Source organism: Meles meles, chromosome 11, assembly GCF_922984935.1.
Source record: "Meles meles chromosome 11, mMelMel3.1 paternal haplotype, whole genome shotgun sequence".
NCBI lineage: Eukaryota > Metazoa > Chordata > Mammalia > Carnivora > Mustelidae > Meles > Meles meles.
The window spans coordinates 53,183,435-53,203,140 of record NC_060076.1 but is presented as its reverse complement, the minus strand read 5'-3'; the positions used below and the strand labels follow the sequence as shown (position 1 = coordinate 53,203,140).

Genomic DNA, 19,706 nt, shown 5'->3' with positions numbered 1-19,706 from the left:
TGATCATGATGTATACATAACAAATACCCAAAAAATGGTGTGTGCGTATGTGTGTGTATTTATATACATATGCATAAATGATAGAGAAATAAATGTATAACCATTCTGGAAAAACCTAGATGCCAGATTTCCATGTACTGTGGGATACTGAATCAACAACACTCCTGAACAGAAATGTACATCATCTATCCAAATCCACAGAAATGAAAACTTAAAACCTCTGCCCCTCATTAATTCTCTTCTTATCTGGATTGCTCTGACATTATCTGTTGCATTTAACTCCTCACGATTTTTGTATTAATGGTAGGAGGCTTACAGCTCTGTGAGTTAAATCACATTTTTGATAGTACACATTTCTGCAAAACTAGTAGTTGTTCTATAGGCAATTATCTGAAGACCCTCTCCAGAAGAGCTGAAAACCATCTCTAGCTCACACACACACACACACACACACACACCCAAAAACTGAATGTACAGTTTTAGTGAATGCTCAAGAAAAACACAAAACAAAAGAAGTACATATTAAATGTAAGAAATAAAAGCTAAGCAAATTCTTGCAAATTAAAACTATGAAATTCAGTCACTTCAATCTCTTTCAATATAAAACAAATCATCCATACTGGTCACGCAGACAGTTCCCTCTACATTCAAATTATTCACTTGAAGATAAGCTCCCACCAAACTCTTTAGGGGTTTAGCTAATTTACTGCACAGATACGGCACGTCTGTTGTAATAACAGGTAGGATGTATTGGGGTCGACCATTTATCAGAATTAGACTTCTTTTCTCAATTCACAGTGAATTATGCTGCCTACATGACTCCCCTCTCTCAGAGCCTGCCATCCCCTCACGGCCCCTAATGTGGCAGGCAAACAAAATTGACAGTCTCATCTTGTCAACAAGGGGCGATTCTCCTGAGAAGCCATTTAACTTTGCCGAGGAAGCAATGTATTAATGTGCATGTCCCAGCAATGTTAATCATCTTCAAGCTTCCGACCTAACTTTGACGTGAACGAAATCACCAAATTTGTTTACTAAATGAATCGTAATATGCTAATAAGAAAGCATGACATATATGGAAAAGCCAAACAGATGGTTTGTTTACTCCACTTTGCAACTTTATAAATGTTGTAACTCTGAAGATGTTAGTGAGAATTATTGGTTTGTTGGCAGAGGCGAACGTGTCTTTCGCATACTAAATCTGGCGCTACAGTTAGAAAACAATTTGTCATTGCTGTGGAATGCATAAAAAATGTTAATGTAGTAATGGCATTTGGGAAGGCAGATTGGTAGATGGAAAATGCCGGATGCTCAGGTTAAGTGTAGAATTGATATCCAACAGCCCTGTTCCCTAACCATTTTACTTTTGAGTTGCATCTGACACATCAAGGCTTCTCCAGGGTGCTGATTGAATTCAATAGGTACCTGTTGCATTGTAACGTGAGAGGAGTGCTACACTGTGAAGAGGGTTATGTTTTCACAGCATTCAGAAATGTTCTCAGTCAGGCAGCTCATATGGTGCTCAGTTTACTACTATCGGTGGGAAGAAAAAAGGCCATGAACACTGACGTCTTTTAAACGTTTTTTTTTTTTTTTTTTAATATTTTATTTATTTATTTGACAGAGAGAGATCACAAGTAGACAGAGAGGCAGGCAGAGAGAGAGAGAGAGGGAAGCAGGCTCCCTGCTGAGCAGAGAGCCCGATGCGGGACTCGATCCCAGGACCCTGAGACCATGACCCGAGCTGAAGGCAGTGGCCTAACCCACTGAGCCACCCAGGCGCCCCCACTGACGTCTTTTAAGGAATGAAACAAATCTGAGTTCTAATACACACACACCCTGGATGAACTAAACCTCAAATCTTCCAACCCTTGTGTTAATGGTCTGACTTTAATAAACTGCGTAGAAGACCTATGTCTAAAATAATAGGAACACATTTTTCTCTTGAAAATTTTCTGCCATTTAAAAAATAAGCATTCTTTTTTAATACATACAATGTGAAACCTCTGTTTCTTTCTGAGATCTTTTTCAAAGGAAATACTTCCTAAGACCAAATATTCAAAAATGATTTACATCATTAAAATGGTTAATTTAAGATATTTTAAAAAGTTAAGATTGGGACTCTTAGAGATTCCCAATTTCATAGACCACCAGTATTATCATTTAGCTATGGCCTTATCTGGAATTCTCTGTTAAAAATGAAACTACTTAAGATACATGAACAAGGGCGCCTGGTTTAAACACTCTGCCTTCAGCTCAGGTCATGATCCCAGGGTCCTGGGATCAAGCCCCACATCGGGCTCTCTGCTTAGCAGGGAGCCTGCTTCTTCCTCTCTCTCTTCCTCCTCTCTGCCTACTTGTGATCTCTGTCTGTCAAATAAATAAATAAAATCTTAAAAAAAAAAGAGAGATACATGAACAAAAAGAATGCGCAAAATCTAATTTGTGTTCTTGGTTAAATAATGTCAAACATACCAATGAAAACTTCAGTTAACTCACCAGCAATGTACCTATGCCATTAAACATCTCAATTTTTAGAAACACTCAATTTTTGTGAAATTATTTTTACTTTTTACTCACATGAGCATAGGGAAAGTAGAATTTTATATTAAAATATCTGCTGATTTCTCTCAATATTATGAGCCATTCCCCCTAACTTCTCAGTCCTACATATCGAGACTACCACTAATCTTGTGGGATTTCCATATAGTGCTGAAATCTTTACCCACCTGCAAAAGAGAAATGAGAGAACAAAGTGATCTAAAGAAACCACGGAGTTCATCTTGCTGCCCAAGGATCACTGTGGAGCAAGAGACATTAGCGGCTATCCCTGGCGCTTATATCTCATTTGAAACATCTCCTCATTCCTGACCAACAAAGAAAATTTCAATAAAGTACTTTTACTGTTTTAACAACAGTGAGCTCCTGGGATTGTCAAAGTGCTAAGCCTTTTCCAAGGAGAGAAAAAATCAGCAGCTCAAATATAATTAACCTTCTATTCTCAATGCAAATGGCCACGCACAGGAGCTCCGCAGTCTATTAGCAAAGTTATAATGGCCAATAGGCAGAAGCAAAATTGGTCAAAAAGTTGGCTGCTGCTGTCATATTTTTGGAATTATGATTAATGGCACTAATAATGTGGATGATTACTGATATGTGTATCTCCAGCAGTTTATCATATTGCTCTGGCTGCCTACGTCCACAATAAACAGGATGCTATCATTTACCTCTTTATTGAAGGCAATCCTTCTCTTGAAGGAGCATATTCTAATTACTTCGTAATGTTTTATGTCTTAAACATTTTGCAGCTCTGGACCTTGCCAACTGCTTCATGTCTACCATTGATTAATTACTGAATGTTTAATCAAAATTTAGAATCTAATGTAGTCATTTATGAGCACACTGCAGTGCCAAAGTAGTTAGGCTTTGCTCCCAAGTTTGGAGAGTGTTGGGTTCAAAATCAAATCCCAGCTATGTATGAGGATCCAAGAATTTCACCTTGGGTGCTCTGAGGTTGCCAATTCTATCTCTGCTGATGAATGGAAGGTAATCTAACTACAGGGTAAATAGCATCTTTACCTACCCTTTCCCTACCGGTTTTCTTATCCTCTTTCCCCAGTTCCCTCATCAACAGAGCAGTGCCATTGGCTGCTTCTGAGAATAAGACGGTCCTCGTGAACAACCATCACAAGAACATAGTTTTGAAGTGGTTAAACAAGTGAAAAATAATTTGCAGGGACAAATACATGAGTTTTTTTTTAATGTGGATTTTTTATGGTACTGTCATACAACCATTCACCGTTGAAGTTAAGTGTTTTTTTAATACCATTACTGAACTGCTGAAATGGATGCTAATATAGCTTGGAGTGCTAATGTCAAGTCCTGGTAATAAAAAAGACAGACTGCTGAATGAAATAATTTCAAGTAAAAAATAGAACAAAAGTGCTCTCTCTCTCTCGCTCTCCACTTTTATTGAATTGGGACTGACTGAGCCAATTGCTTTAGAAGTCTGTAAAACACAATTACTAGTGAGCGAACTGACCCACCAGTGCCCCCTCAGTGACAGAGCAGGCTAAAAAGGCAGCAGAGTCAGAGCGGCCCCCCTCAGCTGGCCATCGGACCGAAGAGGCTGTCTTCTGAGCGTCCGTCATGCTCCTTGTCCCAATCTGTCTCCTTTTACTTACAAAATCCAGTTATTTCCCATCAGTGTGATAAAGTAACTTCATACATTACTTTCCAAGATGAACATGTCTGTTCTGGCAATTAAGAATGATCTGTCTTTTGATATTCTTATTTATGTGGATGTTTATGTATAAACACACATATACATTATGTGGATGCATTTAGATTAGGACGTTAGCATATTTTTTGAATAGCTGGTAATAATTCAGATTGATATATGCTCTAGCAAAAGTGAAGCATCAGTTATATATCTAACTGGAAACACTTGGCTTTTTTTTTTTTTTTTTCCCAAGGTAAAGTCAAAATAATTAGAGCAAGCAAGAAAAAGAATTGAACTAGAAGTGGGTAACAATTTTCCCCCTAGTTAATAAAAGAAGTAATAAACTCCATAAAGTACTAGAGTTAAGATCACTAACACTTCAGGCATAACAGCTTTTTACCAGGAATTTACAACTCCTGTTTTAATTCAAGCAGCTTGCATTGGGACATAAAATCGAGGTATTTTTTAAAAGTGTAGTTTTATGTTAAGTAACTGAAGAAAAATTGTCCTTTCCTACAAAGTAGTCTTTCCTCTTCTTTCATAGCCTGCTTCTTTCTCACACATGCATGTACATGTACACACACACACAAACACACACACACCCTTCGGCACTCAAGAATTGAAGTTACCAAATCCCTTTTTTATGACATTGTAATTTTTTGGCAAGTGTAAACTCCTTTCATATTCTGCCACATTAATTTATTTGAAGCTTGTGGGAGTCTTAGAGGAAAAACATTAAATTATTTCTGAGGCTTTAGAAAAAAGAAAAAGAAATGCTTTCTAGCCCGACCTTCACTAAGAAATTTCAGCAGAGAGAGGAAAGTCTCCCCTCCTCTTAGCACAACAACAAATGATCACTCACAGCAAGAGAAATGGTTAGAAGCCTTTCACGGTTAGAAGTTCTTTCTGAGAGAGAACCACTCTGGACAACACTGATACCATCGACTGCTAATGTATGTGTGCAGTCTTATGACCCACTTTCAGTGTGAATGGCCTCTGTTTTTTAAAAAGAAAAGATTATCTACAGGAACAAGTATCTTGAATAATTATGTAGAAGAATAATTATGACCAAACCAGTGAAGTCTATCAGGGTGTCAGGTAGATGGTGGCAGGCCCCAGAGAGGTGGAAATCAGGAAGATGACCCTTCCAAGGTGTTGCCAATCATGAAAAATACTGCCTGTGAACTCAGGATGTGCATTCTGTTCTAAGTGCAACTTTTACCTAAAATTTCAAGATAATGCTGGCAAGAGTAACAGCCTGTTCCTTTCAAAGAGAGGGTAAGAATAAGCAGTGCGTAGGGAGCATGTTTGTGCTAAGGAGGTTATGTATCGATAAGAGGTTTAATGTAACTCTGATCAATAGAAACATGTAAGCATCTCTTTGTCACTCATTCACCATTCAGCTGTGTTGTCTGTTTGGTACTGAGTTTGGAAGACGGTGGAAGTGACTGGTGTGGTTCTAGGAGTGGAGGAGTGAAAGGTCAGCAGAGGCTTAAATGAGCTTGTCTTACATCCAGCTGGGCCAGCAGGAGATCATTAGGAAGATCCGAGGCTCACTTTAGGCTTGTCAGAGTCTCTCCCCATGATACAAGGAGACCGTTTTGCTCATTGCTCTTCTCCCAGTATATAAAAAGAACCCCAGAGACAGGAATGACACCGAAGTTTATCTTACTACCAAAGTTTTGCTTGAGGAAGGCACAACTAGCAATTACTCAGAAGGGGGATTTATTCTGTTTGTTTCCCTTTGATGGAAAGTAATGGAGATAAGTACAAAAGACCTATTGATCTGCTGGCTTCTATTGTGAAACCAAATAGTGTAAAGGAGGGGAAATCTCTCCCTCAACATTTAAGTGTCAGAGGACCTGCACAACTTCACTTTATAAAAGATTTTTGGAAAAGGAGAGTTTCAGTTTGATTGGCAAACTTACAGGAAATGAAATGCCTTAAAATGTTCTCTTCTTGTACTTGAAGAAAATTAACACGCTGTATTTGACGGCTAATTATATGAAGGCAAATATACTAATAGTTACCTCAAACTGGTGCTAAGTGGCTCATTTCTTGAAGGTAGTGAAATCATGTGCATTTATTGAAAATCTCTCTTTAGAAAAGTTCTAAGTTTCCAAACATAGAGAATGATGAAAAAATGGATGTTGCCGCTGAGAAGGTGATAACAGGAGGCAGGTAGCACGTTTTCACATCTTCACCTCTGTCGTTAATGTATGCAGTGGCTCATCAGAGGTAGCTCATGTTAATTTATTCCTGCACACCTGTACAGGGCTGGAAGTCAGGTAATCAGACAGGCAAAAACTATACATCTCTGCTTTTTAGCTACAGCTACCCAGAGGCCTATATAGGAACAAATTTAGTTCTGGAGACATCAGCAGGTTTTAATAAACCAAATACAGATGTCTTCCTCCATACAAATCAAGAAGTTTACATGTTTAAATCTGGACTGATTTAACTAGCAATCAAAGAGAAGGTTCACACTTGGCACCAATGGTTGCCTCATATTTATTTATAAATCACCCTAAGCAAATATTATTTTGTTTTTAAATTTATTCATGGGGCTGCATCATCTTTCCTACACCTTGAAGATTAAACATACATGCTTACCTTTCTAATAAAATTTAAGACAAACTTTGGCCATCAGTGGCTGCTATTCTCAGAAGGGAGCAACGAAGATGGTAAAGACCGTGGAAGATGTAAAACAAAGGGACATATAGTTCTTTCTGGGCAGATCACCTCATTTCTGTGTGCAAAGTCTTCATTTTACTTGTGGGACTTTTAACATTGCCAATCACTAAAACAGGTATGAATAGATTTTAAGGTATTAGCAAATGATAAGAAATTCTAGGAAAGAGGAATGAAGGGCATTTGTTTTTGTTGTTGTTGTTACTGTTGTTTTGATACAAACCAAATGTTACTTATAAATGGGCTTCCCTTATATACAGGTGATCCATGACTGTTCCGCCCCGGGATAGAAATTCAAGACAGATGATGAGAAATGACCAAAGGTAAACTAGGCCCAGCTAATTCTGACTAGGACATGTCTCCAAGAAAATTTCCTTTATGAAGACTAGGTTTGCTTTAAGCCAGTTATAATTTCTTCTTCCCAGGCAGTTTTTCATGTGCATACTTCAAAATGGAGAGTCAGCTTCCCGATCCTTTAAAGAACAGTATCTTAGTAGCAGAAAAGTCAAGGGATAAACAAGGAAGGAAGGAAGGAAGGAAGGATGTTTAAGGGAGCGTCAGGTCTAACACTATATCACATTATCAGTTTATAGTTAAACACTTTAGTAATCACCTTATCGTGCCATAGTTCTTCACAGAGACAATAATATACATTTCATTTCCATAACGAAGAATGAAAATTATTCCAACATCCACCTAGTAACTAGATGAACTGATCTTTGTGTACACTGCTCTCTATCATTAGTGTGGAATGGTCCTCTTTGCTCTTGAATTTATTACACTCACACTCAGTCACAACTGTATAAAAAAAGGATACCTTCAACACTGTGCTTAGAACCTTCAGCCCTAACAAACCACACCTGGAACCCCCTCTCCCCCGCCCCCGCCGCCACAGCTTCTCCCTTTGTATGACCTTAGACAAAGAACATTTTTGCTTTTCAAAAAGCCTTCAACTTGATCTTATAAAATCTAGAAAGACCATGAGCAAAGACCTGGACAATCTCTCATTGCAAAATGGAAAAAACACTATTTAATATCTTTCTACTTATATCTTACTAACATGTCTATTTGAAGACCAAAAACGCAATTCCCTCATGTATAGCCATTTTGGAAAAAGCCAAGAAGACCTGGGTATCACTCCTGTAAGATGTTCTAAGACCAAAGACAAGAAGACTGCTTTTATAAACAGAAGGAAGAGAGTTATTCTGTTAGTTTTATCACTACACATCCTGTAGCCTTGCACACTTCAACCCCCACTCAAAATCCCCTCTAATGCTTTATTTGCACAAGGAAGACATTGTGGAGTCAAGGATGGATGAATCAAGACTCTGGGGAAAGGAAAGAAATAGGCCTGAGGACAGCAGGATTAAAGGCAAAGAAGGGTTTCTGTTTGGGAACGTCTGTTGGCTCAGAGAAAGGTAAGAAAATCTGTCTTAGCTTCATCGTGAACTGAAGAAGAAAAAAGCAGGGACCCAGATTCCTGGGGCTGTGGTGACTAATACAGCAAAAGTGAAGAAAAAGGGGGAAGGTTGAGTCCAAGTGGTAGATCGGAGGAGATATGGTCCAAGAGGCTCTGTGAAACAGGAGATTAAGGAGTGGCAGAAGTGATGGTGACTGGCTGAAATGGGAGGTTGGTTATGTGTGAGCTCACTCTGCAGAGATGCAGGAAGAGGTAGTTTCCCCAGCGGCATCACTGTTTCTGGTTGTGTGGTGGTTTGAGTCATAGACTCAACAAGGATGAACACTTTTTTTTTTAAGGGAAAAAATGTCAAAACTAAAGTATCTTAGTTTTTGAGAAGTTTTTAACTTGGGATCCAAAAATGTGAGCATTCTTGAAAAGCAAAACTTCAAGTGAGAGTCAAAAAGCTTCCTTTGCATGGTTTGCTTTTTCTTCATTTATCATGTATTACACAACTCCAGAATTATAAAGATTAGCTGTGATGTGCGATTTCACCCATACGAAATGTATCACCTATCCTCTGCTGTCCCTGTGTGACTGAAGACACATGGGAGAGTATCTGTACTCTGCTTCTCTAGAACATCCAGTTACCCTACCCTAGACACTTCTTCTAAATCTCCATACCTCTAGTCATCTGCCAAGCTCCTAATCCTTAGAAAAATGGAGACCGAAAGATTCTCCTGCTATTTATAAATATTTTTCCTTAGACAAACCACACTTTCAACAGCACTTCCTTATGCATTAGGACATAAAAACACAAGTGCTTGTGTTTTCTAGTGGTTTGACATAAATGAAAGCACCACGCTTTGGGTGTTGTAGCCTTTTGGTCCCAAAACCATTTATGCCCATGTTATGACTTGCAGTATTTTCAGCAAACCAACTAAAACTGTGATAGGAATTCATGCAAATAAGCTTAAATTTTGGCTTGTCTTCAAACACTCCATTTCCATAAATATTTTATGCAGGTTTTCATGAGTCTTTTATTTTTGTTAAAAAAAAAATCCAATGCATTAACCTCATTATCACAAGTGCACTATTTCAAATATAAAAGAATGAGTATTGCTCACAAACTTGGGGGTGGGAGGTTGTGTCGAGTAGTGTATTTTATTATTCAAATTATAGCTATCTTATCTGCTGTATTCTGGTACTGTGAACTGGTAACTCAGAACTGAAAAGGACTTTGTGACTATAAACTGTTTTTACAGAACATGGCAAAGGAGCGTGGGAGAGAAGGCTGGGGAAGGTGAAATCTTAGAGAATACAGATTTCTCTTCAAAGCATGTTTTGAGCATGTTGAGTATAAAGAGAGCCACTTACTTTTCTCAGAAATTTTGCTTTTAAATGGATTGGGCCTCTTGCATTTCAGTACTATGGAAAATATTTTTTTAACTTTTATTTTTAAAAAGATTTATCTTTTAAATGCATAGAATGAAACCAAATATTCTAGAGGCAGGTCGCCACTTTTCAGTGGTACTTTTGTTTTCTGTTACTTTGTCAAAGGATTCTACCCAAATGATTAAGTGCAAGAATTTGGGGGATGGCTATTTGGAAACTTTCCAGTTAATTCTGTTTCTTCTACTATACTGATTTTTACCATGTAATGAAATTTTTTCTAAAAATATTTTAAAAGGCAGCGTAAAACCAAAAAGCCACATTGGACAGAAGAGGAAGAATTAACTGGTGTGTGACTCTGGTTTGGGCTAGTGTATTATGTAAATGATCTGCCTGCAAGCTTATCTTGAGTGTAGGATGACTGTGTTACCCCACCACTGACCACCTTGACACATTCCATTTATATTACATTTTCTTTAAGCTTGAAAAAGAACATTGGAGGTTTAAGACCAGCTGCTTCTGTTTAAACCCAACTGTTTCAGAGCTGTAGCCACATAGCCAAGGTCTGATGTCATTTCAAGGCTGGACATAATATATTCTAACTGATCCTAAAAGTATATGCATGCCTCCCCTTCTGTGCATAATTCCCACGACAGACTGTATTTTAGAGATGTGCTCAAAGATACTGTTAAGTTAAAATAAAGAAACCCATACCACCATACCATTTCCCCCCATTAAATAATTATTTTGGTCCCACTTTCTTCCGATATTTTCATGACTCTTACAAGAATTCAAGGACACACTAAATACTCATGTAAGAATGATAACATTTCTGGTTATACCTACGGAGATGCAGGCTGTCTCGATGTCCTGGACCTATGGTTCTTTCCATCCGTAAATTTCTGTTTCTATATTGGATAAATATGTGTGTATGAAGATAATATATTGATTTAATTAAAAAGCCACAAGGCAAAGCAGAAATATATATAACAGAAGCTGCGGCTTCTACGTGAAGCTTCATGAGGAAGCAGGGAACTGTGTACATAGTTAACTTATTCACACCTAGATGCATGGGGAAACATACACACACACATACACAGAGCACAGAGAAAAATGGCGTGCATTACTGGGTAAGATGGCACATGATTCTGCATGCTTAGTCATAACAAGCACCAACTGCAACAATCCTTCACGAGCATGGCAGCTTGGTTATCTCATGGTCACTGCAGACAATCTTTACAGTGCATCAAAACCATCTCGGTTGGATTTTTTTAATGCTAAGTCCAGCATGACTTGCACCCTCCACCCCCAGCAGGAGCAGCCAATGGAGATTTACTGACCTGTCTCTGCTTCGGCGAGAGGGGAAGGCAGCATTGCAGCCAGCCACCGTGCAGACATGCATCTCTTTTAAGTGAACATTCCTGTAGTGAAGCTTCACACTGTAGGAGCTTTTGAAACTCTTCTTGCACACGTAACAGATTTTGGGGTCTGGGCTAGAACACAGGTCCCCTTCTGGGGAGAACTTCTGAGGGCTGCCATAATTCAGAGACGATGTAAAACTTTCATGCAGGGCTGCCATGCTGGCTCCCCCACCGTTGTATAGTCCATACTGGCTCATGTAAAACATGTCGTAAGTGGGATCTGTGAATTCTTCCTTCACCTTGATGACATCCTGGTGAGAGGGCTCACTGTGGTTCTCATCAGGTCTCTCACTGCTCATCAGGACTTTTTCACTCACTTCACTGTGAATGTGCTCATCCCCTTCCATGGACTCCTCGCCTAGTTTGGGCTCTGAAGACTCAGACTCATTCTCATAGTCCCGCTCAGGTTCTTGGTCCTCGGAAGTCATGCTGTCAGCCCTTCTTATTTCAGTCCTTGAAATGCACCGGGTCCTGCTATGTTTAGAAAAGTCTTTCACAGACATGCCTGGACTCATCTCCTCTTGGGAGTGGCAATGATTGTCATGGCTCACGTCGTTGACCACAGCTCCACCATCGTTGGGGTCGTCATCTTCATCATCAAACTCATCAGCGGTATCAATGATCTCCTTCTCAATCTTCACAGGCATGCTGGACTTCCTGGGCTTCTTCTTGGGCGCCAGGTCTGCACTGGGTTCGTGAGTGGCCATCATCACTACTGGTGCTGCGGGCTCAGAGGGTGGTGGGGGGTGCTGCTCTATGGTACCAGTGGCTGGAATGATGGGACTGGTCGGGAGGGAGGTTGGAGGACTCACCATTTCCCCCGGAGTGAGTAAACTTCTATAAAATGGAGGAACTGGCTGTACAGTCTTTAGCCCAGAAAACACCAGCTGGCTAGGCAGAGGATTCTGTAAGATGGGGTCTAGTGGGGGAGTGGTAAAACCCATTGGGGGCCGGCCAGGGCTTGTGAGTGTGAGATTTGATTTTGTACTTGCTATGACGGGGGTGGCAGCTCCTGATGTGGCCCGAATTAAATCTTTGTCTCGGTTATTTCGTAGCATGGGCATGTGGAGGCGAGGATTTGGGTTTGCACTGTGGCGATTCCGGCTTCGGAGGGAGCTAAAGACCATGTTGCAACCTTCGATGGTGCATCGGTGTTTGATCTTCAGGTGAACAGCATTATAATGAATTTTGAGAGTACCTTTGTCATAGAATGTCTTCCCACATGCGTTACAGAACACTCTTCCTTTCCTAGAGGCTGAACCCATCCTTCTCATCCGGTGAATCCGGAAGGAGCTTTTTGGGTGTTCAGCTTTGGTCAGATCACTGACTGGGGCAGAATTCTGAATGGGAGATACGCAGGCTGGCTCGGTTTTGGGCTCCACGTTAGTAATGCTGGTCAGGGCATTTCTATTGGGCGTCTGATCATTCTTATAAGGTGTGGGAGATACTTCAGATTCACTGCTCTCATTGTATTCATTCTGGGTTGAAAGGCTTGGTTCCCGCAGCCTTAGTCCCGGTTGCTCTAACAGCAACCCGTTTGGAGGCAATCCTAGCAGTGGGGCCGAGACTGGGTTTATGTATTGGAATGGAAGCAGAAATGCAAGGCTATTGGGGATGTTTTCGAAGTGATGAATGCTGGAAGGGTTGCTGTTCTCTAGGTGAGCAAGAAGGCTGGGACTCCGGGTGCGATTATTGCTCTCAATGAAAGTCCTTATGTCTGAGTCTGTTTTTGAAGATGGTACAGCTACGGCCTGCCCTTCTTTCTCCTGAATTGCCATCAGCTCCACAATGGACTTGGTTTCTCCAAACCGCAGAAACTGCTGAAGGGTGATGATTTCCTCTTCTCGAGACATGATGGCCCAGCGGTCCAGTACCTTGCCGGCAGCATCCTAGAGGCCACATCAAAGAAACAACAAAGATAAACACAAAAACTTATTGATTGTGCAAAATTATTCAATGCAACTGAAGTGCTCTGCCTGCTCATGAAACACTGAGAGCAACAGCAGAAAACACACAAGCACTGTTCATAAAAGTCAACCTACAAAGCAAACTTTTCTGCCATGCAATTGCAGTAATTAGAGTCACAGTTAGAGAAACGGATTTGAGTTTAACGTCAAAGCAAACAAAATGTAGACCACTGGGGCTCTGTGATCTAACATGCCTTCACTACTACTATTTTAACAACAACGGTCTATACAGAATGCAACTACTTAGCACACATTAGTATAAGACGTGAACTCTTGCTGTGCAACCCAGTAAAAATGCAAAAAATGGTACCTGAATCTGTATTAAATAGTGATACCATAGGAATGGATTAAGTACATTTTGTGAAATTTACCTCCTTGACACAAGCAGATGATACTGGCTTCAGCGATGAAAATTCCTTTAAATAGGAGTTATTATATAACTTTATGAATCAAAATGATGAAAAAAGGAGCTTTGCTGTCTATACCTCCATTACTAAATGGTATTTTTCTCTCTTTAATGGCTGTATTTTAGTGTCATTTACTAATAGACAATCTCATAAGGTAGCATTAAGGAAAAACAGTGATTGTACTTTTCCTGAAAATTGATTATAATCCTAGGCTTCAAAGTTTGAGTTAGACTTTAAGTACCTGACTTTTTATGATCTTGTTATAAGTGACAGTTACAGATATTTAGAAAGTAAACATGTGATGGATTTAGATAGAATAAATGTGTAAAAATGTTTTCTCTTAACATCCTCCTCTGATAGCAAAGGGAGTCCACAGAGAATACACATCAGTAATCACCAGACTATGTGTTGTTAAATATACATTAAAAAGCATTTCACACTTTCATTTTTGCTAGTAACCATGAGATTTGCCTGGAGGTAGGACTTAAAAATCCTGCAATGTAATGTCAGGCAATCCACTTCAGCATAGGCTGGTAGAAATGTATTCAAATGCGTAAATAATGACTCCATCATTTTCTAGAGCACAGCTTCTTCCTAACCAGGTCGGGACACTTTCACAACCTGTACCTGCCTCAACCTGCCTATCAATTTAAGGAAGCATATAATCTTCTTTAAAAAATATTAGACACTTATTAATTACAAAGAGAAAAACCGTAACGTTAAATGGAGAAACCCAGCAGACACCACCTTACCCAAGTAACCAAAGTCAACATCACCAGCAGTAAGTATCATCATTACCTCCTGATATATACTGAGAAATGCATGTCATCCTTTTCTTGTTAAAAAAAAAGTATAACCTCAATCTAAATCATGAGAAAACATCAGATAAAGCAAAATCAAAGGGCATTCTACAAAAAAGTTGCTAGTACTCTTCAAAGTATAAATAAAGATTTTTTAATAAGGACCAAAGAATGGTTACAGATTAGTGGGGACCAAGAAAACAGGACAAATAAATGTAATGTGAGACTCTAGAGACACAAGACCAGAAAAAGACCCTCAGTGGGAAAACTGGCGAAATCTGAATAAAGTCTCTAGATCAGTTAATGGTATGGTACCAATCTGAAGTTCTTAGTTTCATCAACTGTGCTGTGTTAACGTAGAATGCGTCATTCAAGATAAAGGAAACTATACTACTCTTGTGATGAAAAATTGTATCTCATGGATCGTTCTATTCAGCTTTGTGATATCAAATTCTCTCTGGACCACAATTGTATGGTCTGAACCACGACCACTAGTTTGGCTGTAAGGAGATAGTTATCACTTATTTAAATCGCTTTACAAAAAAGAATGTACCACTCCTGATAAGACCCACTCCAGCACTCTATCATTTTACATAAAGTACATGCCTGGGCATGTGCATGTGGGTGTCCATTCCTGCAAAAACTGTCCCTCTTTCATGTTGTAGATAACATGAGCTCAGATCAAATACCCTCATGCAGCTATCTGCTCAGAATACTTACATAATGATATGTACATATGAGGACTCTGGGTGATTCTGGAGTCCTGCAATAGCCAGTTTTTAAAAAGTATCACTCAAAGCAATCGGTCTCCTTACATCCTTTTTTTTTTTTTTGGAATAGGGAAAAGCAAGGGGGAGTGTTGGTGTTGTAGGTAAATAGAAAAATAAATTGTGATTTTGTATAGATTATCTCATTTGAACCTCCTAATAGCTTCCAGAGCTCAGCAAATGTGTAACAGATGAGGGGCCCAGGGTGAAGGAAAGGGGGATGGCTGGTTGAGGTTGCCAAGATGCTAACTTGGGGTCTTAGACTCGAATCCAGAAATTCCGACTCTAAGTTCATAGAGCGTAGTAATGACTGTCGTCCATAACGCCATTTCCCAAGTGGACACATTGAGTCTATGACAATAAGGAGTAGGACTTCTCCTGCACAAGGCTGGTCTCTGGAGCACTGTAACGTCCACTTCTACACTACTTTTCTTTTACCATCAAATGCACTCTCTTAATTGTTCTTTTCTGGAAGCTTTTACTGTGGATTGTTTCTCAGGCTGCAGTGCGACCTGAGCAGCGCAGTCATTCCTTCCCAGGTAGCCTGCACCTGAGTCTGCATGTCGAGAATGTACTTACACAGCTGGCGGCCGCTGGTTTTAAAACAGCCCTTAGAAACCATAGCAACTGATCAAACCCACCTGAGGCATCTCCTTCCCATCACCCTCCTATCTTGTCTCCCCCAACAGAACACAGCAGTCCCATATGGTTTCTCTTTTCTCCTGGCCTGCCACAATGCCTGCCGCTATTTCTAAAACCACTGCCTTTCAGACCTCTTTTAGTCCTGAGTAGCTGTCTCTGATAAAATGGAACTGTTACGTTAAACCACTTACTTCTGGTAGAAGAGGTCCAGGTAAGCAAGACTTAGAACTTTGCTGGTAGCCTGAATCATAAAAGAGAAGCTTCATTTATAGTGATAACGGAAACAGTGATTTATAGTTACATAGAAGGACAACATAACATCTTTGCAAACAAATGTGCTTGGGAACAGGACAAACATCCACATTGCCCATTCACACTGGGGTTCCCCTGACAGGGCACCCTCTGCATCCAGGCAATATGAAGCATCACAGAAGTTCTTTCCAAAGAAGCCACCATTTGTATTTGATCAAAGGTATCTACTATCATCATGCTCATAAACAAAGCAACTGCCGAAAGAAGCAAGTTGGCATTCTTATATAACATCATGGGTCTGCAAGCTCAATGGTAGGAATGGCTATCAGTTTTAGCACAGCCATGGATAAACTGGTTGAATGGGATTTGGAAGTCACCCCAAAAAGGCAGGCCTGTGTTCTTTCTTCCTGAAGATCTCAGTGACAGAGATAAGCATGCTCTGGGGCAGTGATTCTCAAAACAGTGGCTTGGGACTCCTGTGTTAAAGCAAAAATTTCCACAAGGTGTCTATATGCTATTAAAAAGGACCAGTCTGCAAATCATTGAAAGTAATCATTTAGAAGACTTCAAGACAATGTGATGACTATTGCAGCAATGAAAAGCGTGATGATTTTTTAAAAATGAATTTCTTTTTATTTTATTTAACTTAAGTAGTGGCTCAAAAGTGATGGAGGAGTTGGGGGGTGGGGAACTAGTCCTTCCTCACAAATAATTTGAGAAGTACAGATCTAAAATCTTGGCCCCCTGGCCATGTCAAGTAAATCTTACCAGAGTGAATAAGAGCCGTAAAAAGAATTAGGCTTTATCACAGAATAAACATTAATAAAACAAAAATTCAGTCTGGTAGACCAATATGAATGTCCTGACTGGTGACCAACCCATAATGCGACATGGGTCTTGTGCAGGAATAATAAATCACAGCAGAGTAACAGGACTCGACTCTTGTCCTTCCCATTCCATCTTACAGTCGGTGAGTCAGCTCCGTAAGGCTTTCCCATTTAAAACCAGAGTTCAGTGACCTTTAAACTTTTACATTGGGAATTGTTATTTACAAAACGAGGATAATAAGATTTACCCAGGTAAGTGAAATGCAAGGTATTATTATAAGCATTGATTTCTTGTGAAATAACTAGCTATACTGTTAATTAAAAGATGAGTAAGACCAAATAATCCTAACTTATAAACCAGTTTTACTGGGTTCAGAAAAAGTATAAAACACTTAAAATATTTGCATATAACTATTTTAAATGAAAAGACATCATTTTATTATTTTGCTGAAACTGGTGATTATCACTCAGTAGAAATCTGGCACCTGGTTCTGTATGGCTCTGCAGAGTGCTTTTTAAAAATCTTTTTTTTGTAGTAGAATCAACTGTCCTGGTTTTATAACTGTATACAACTATTTGTCAATAGTTTTACTTAAGTCCTTTCTTCACGTTAAAACAGAGTATATGACCCATAGTTTTAAGATCAAAGTAAGGTTGTTTGGTTTTTCTTACCTAAGGGAAAGGGACAGTAGAGAAGGAAAGGATGTAAAAAGATGGAAGAAAGACCAGATAAGAAACTTTGGGATAATTAGGTTGTCACGTGACCTCAAGCCCACGAACTCCTTAGTCCAAAAGGAACCTATGTGTGTCCATGGCAGGCCCCACCATGCCACAGCACAGAGGGAAAACAATGCCTTTCTTTCTGTCCATGCATGTAAATGAGGGAAGAACAGTGAACACAGCAGAGATCTGGGACTTACTTGCTCTAGGCTTCTTCAAATCATTAAGAAATAAGTAAATAGCTTAATTCTAAAAAAGGCAGAGAATAGTTTAATTTTCTACTCTTATTACATGAACTTCTTGTAAGCCAAATTTAAGACATATATTTTTAAAATTCCTAAAATTATTAGCTAAAAATATTTCCTCTGATATAATTTTAAATCCTTTAAATGATACTGAGCTATATAGAGAATGCTGACCACGTGGAAAAAAAATCAAAGGTTTACGAGATGTACTTTTTTGATTTCATGTCTAGATTTGAAGTGTGCTATCTTAAGAAATTATTCCAACATAACCATATTGGCAACTTATTTTCATGACCAGTTTCCCATTGGAATTTTTTACTTTTTATCCTTCACGATTAATTCAAATATCAAGGCAAGAAGAATAGGGCTGGGTAGAAGGTAGGGAATTACCAAATTTCAAGAGTATGTAGCTTGGAACTCTATCAGGTAAAATTTAACAGTAATTGTAGAGTTAAAAATTGATGAAAGACTATTACAGATCATAAATTTTACCTGGTTTTCTAGATGTTTAAGTCTTAAGGGTAAACAAAGAATGAGAGACCTATGTAACAGAATACCGCTAAGCTAGTGAAACACAGGAAAAAACATGGAGGACGCTTAACAGCATTACTGTTAAAAATGAAAGAAATCGGACTCAAAAGACTACATATTACCATTTCAATCATAGAAATTCTGGGAAGGGTAAGACTATAGAAGCAGAAGGGAGATCAGCGGATGCTTGGGGGTAGGGGGGAGGGGCTGACTGCAAACAGCACTGGGGAACTTTTTGGGGTGGCGGAAATGTTCTATATCATGACACAATACAGATGTTTAGATGATACAGATACATGACATGTATCGATGTTTACATGGATACATACACTTAAAATTGGTACATTTCATTGTATGCAAAAATATATCTCAATGAAGTTGACCTAAAACATTAAATCAGGCAAACACATGAAGTCACGCTCAGAACTCAACATTCACAAATTCCCCCTTTTAGAGACTGTCTTACTTCTTGTTTCCTGCATTGTTTTGTGACGAGAATAACAAACACACACGTCTCTTCCATCACTAGGGTATGTACCACAATCCACTATGACATAGGGAGTAAACATGTTTCTTTTTTCTTTTTTTTTTTTACCTATAAGATGATTTTTGCTAATATTTTGTATGTGGCTTTACAGTAATATGTTACTAATTTAGAACAGCTTTACATATATTAGGGTACCAGCTCATACATTTTTACTAAGAGGGTATGTAGTCATAAAAACCAGAGACTGCTTCCCTACACAGCTAATACTGACTGGCGGCAGACATACACTATGCGCATGTACTTTCACGAACACTTCAGATGGTGTTGATGAGGAACTGTCAGCTAATTCATCTTAGCTTGCCTCTCCCTGACTTTGTGCTGGACACCTGGTTAGGTGAACATGTGTCAGGATGTGACCCAGAAATTAGGAAATAGATCATCTTACTGCTGGGTCACCTCAGGAGCAAGCAATGGGCTCAGACCATTATCTCAGGTGATATGAACAGGGGCACTCCATCAACTTCCTAAATGGGGTCTGCGAATGGAGAGATCATGGGTGCCACTCGTGGGTGCAGAGGGCAGGCTCTGAGGACTGGAAGTAGTAGGAGTTTGAAGGGGATACTCTGTGGAAGGGAAGCCTTTGAATATTACATGTGGTTCAAGAAAAAAATTATAGAAGTCATGAAACTTTCAGTCCTCTTTTGTCCCATTCTCCCACTAGTTACCTGTTTTAGAACCCAGATAGGTCCATAGGTACCATGCAGATATTTCCATTTAAATTGTCTTTCTGAAGTCAAGCCACTGTCAAAAACTTTTCTCTTCAGCCAAAAAGTTTAACTGGTCTGGGTGCTCTCCACTTACATCACAGCCAATCCCCTTCTCTTTTTGTTAAATTTTATCTAGCTCTATAATTTATATGACTTGGCAATCTTAAGT

At 39.3% G+C, this 19,706-nt stretch overlaps 1 protein-coding gene across 3 annotated transcripts in view; it reads right to left on the bottom strand.

The window, feature by feature from the left end:
- Positions 1–19,706, bottom strand: part of BNC2 (basonuclin 2) — a 430,229-nt gene that overhangs the window by 9,932 nt on the left and 400,591 nt on the right. For all 3 annotated transcript variants that reach the window (XM_046023703.1, XM_046023704.1, XM_046023705.1), the window contains one exon: positions 11,045–13,014. In XM_046023703.1, the coding sequence (XP_045879659.1) occupies positions 11,045–13,014 (1,970 nt within the window). The remainder of the gene's footprint in view (positions 1–11,044; positions 13,015–19,706) is intronic.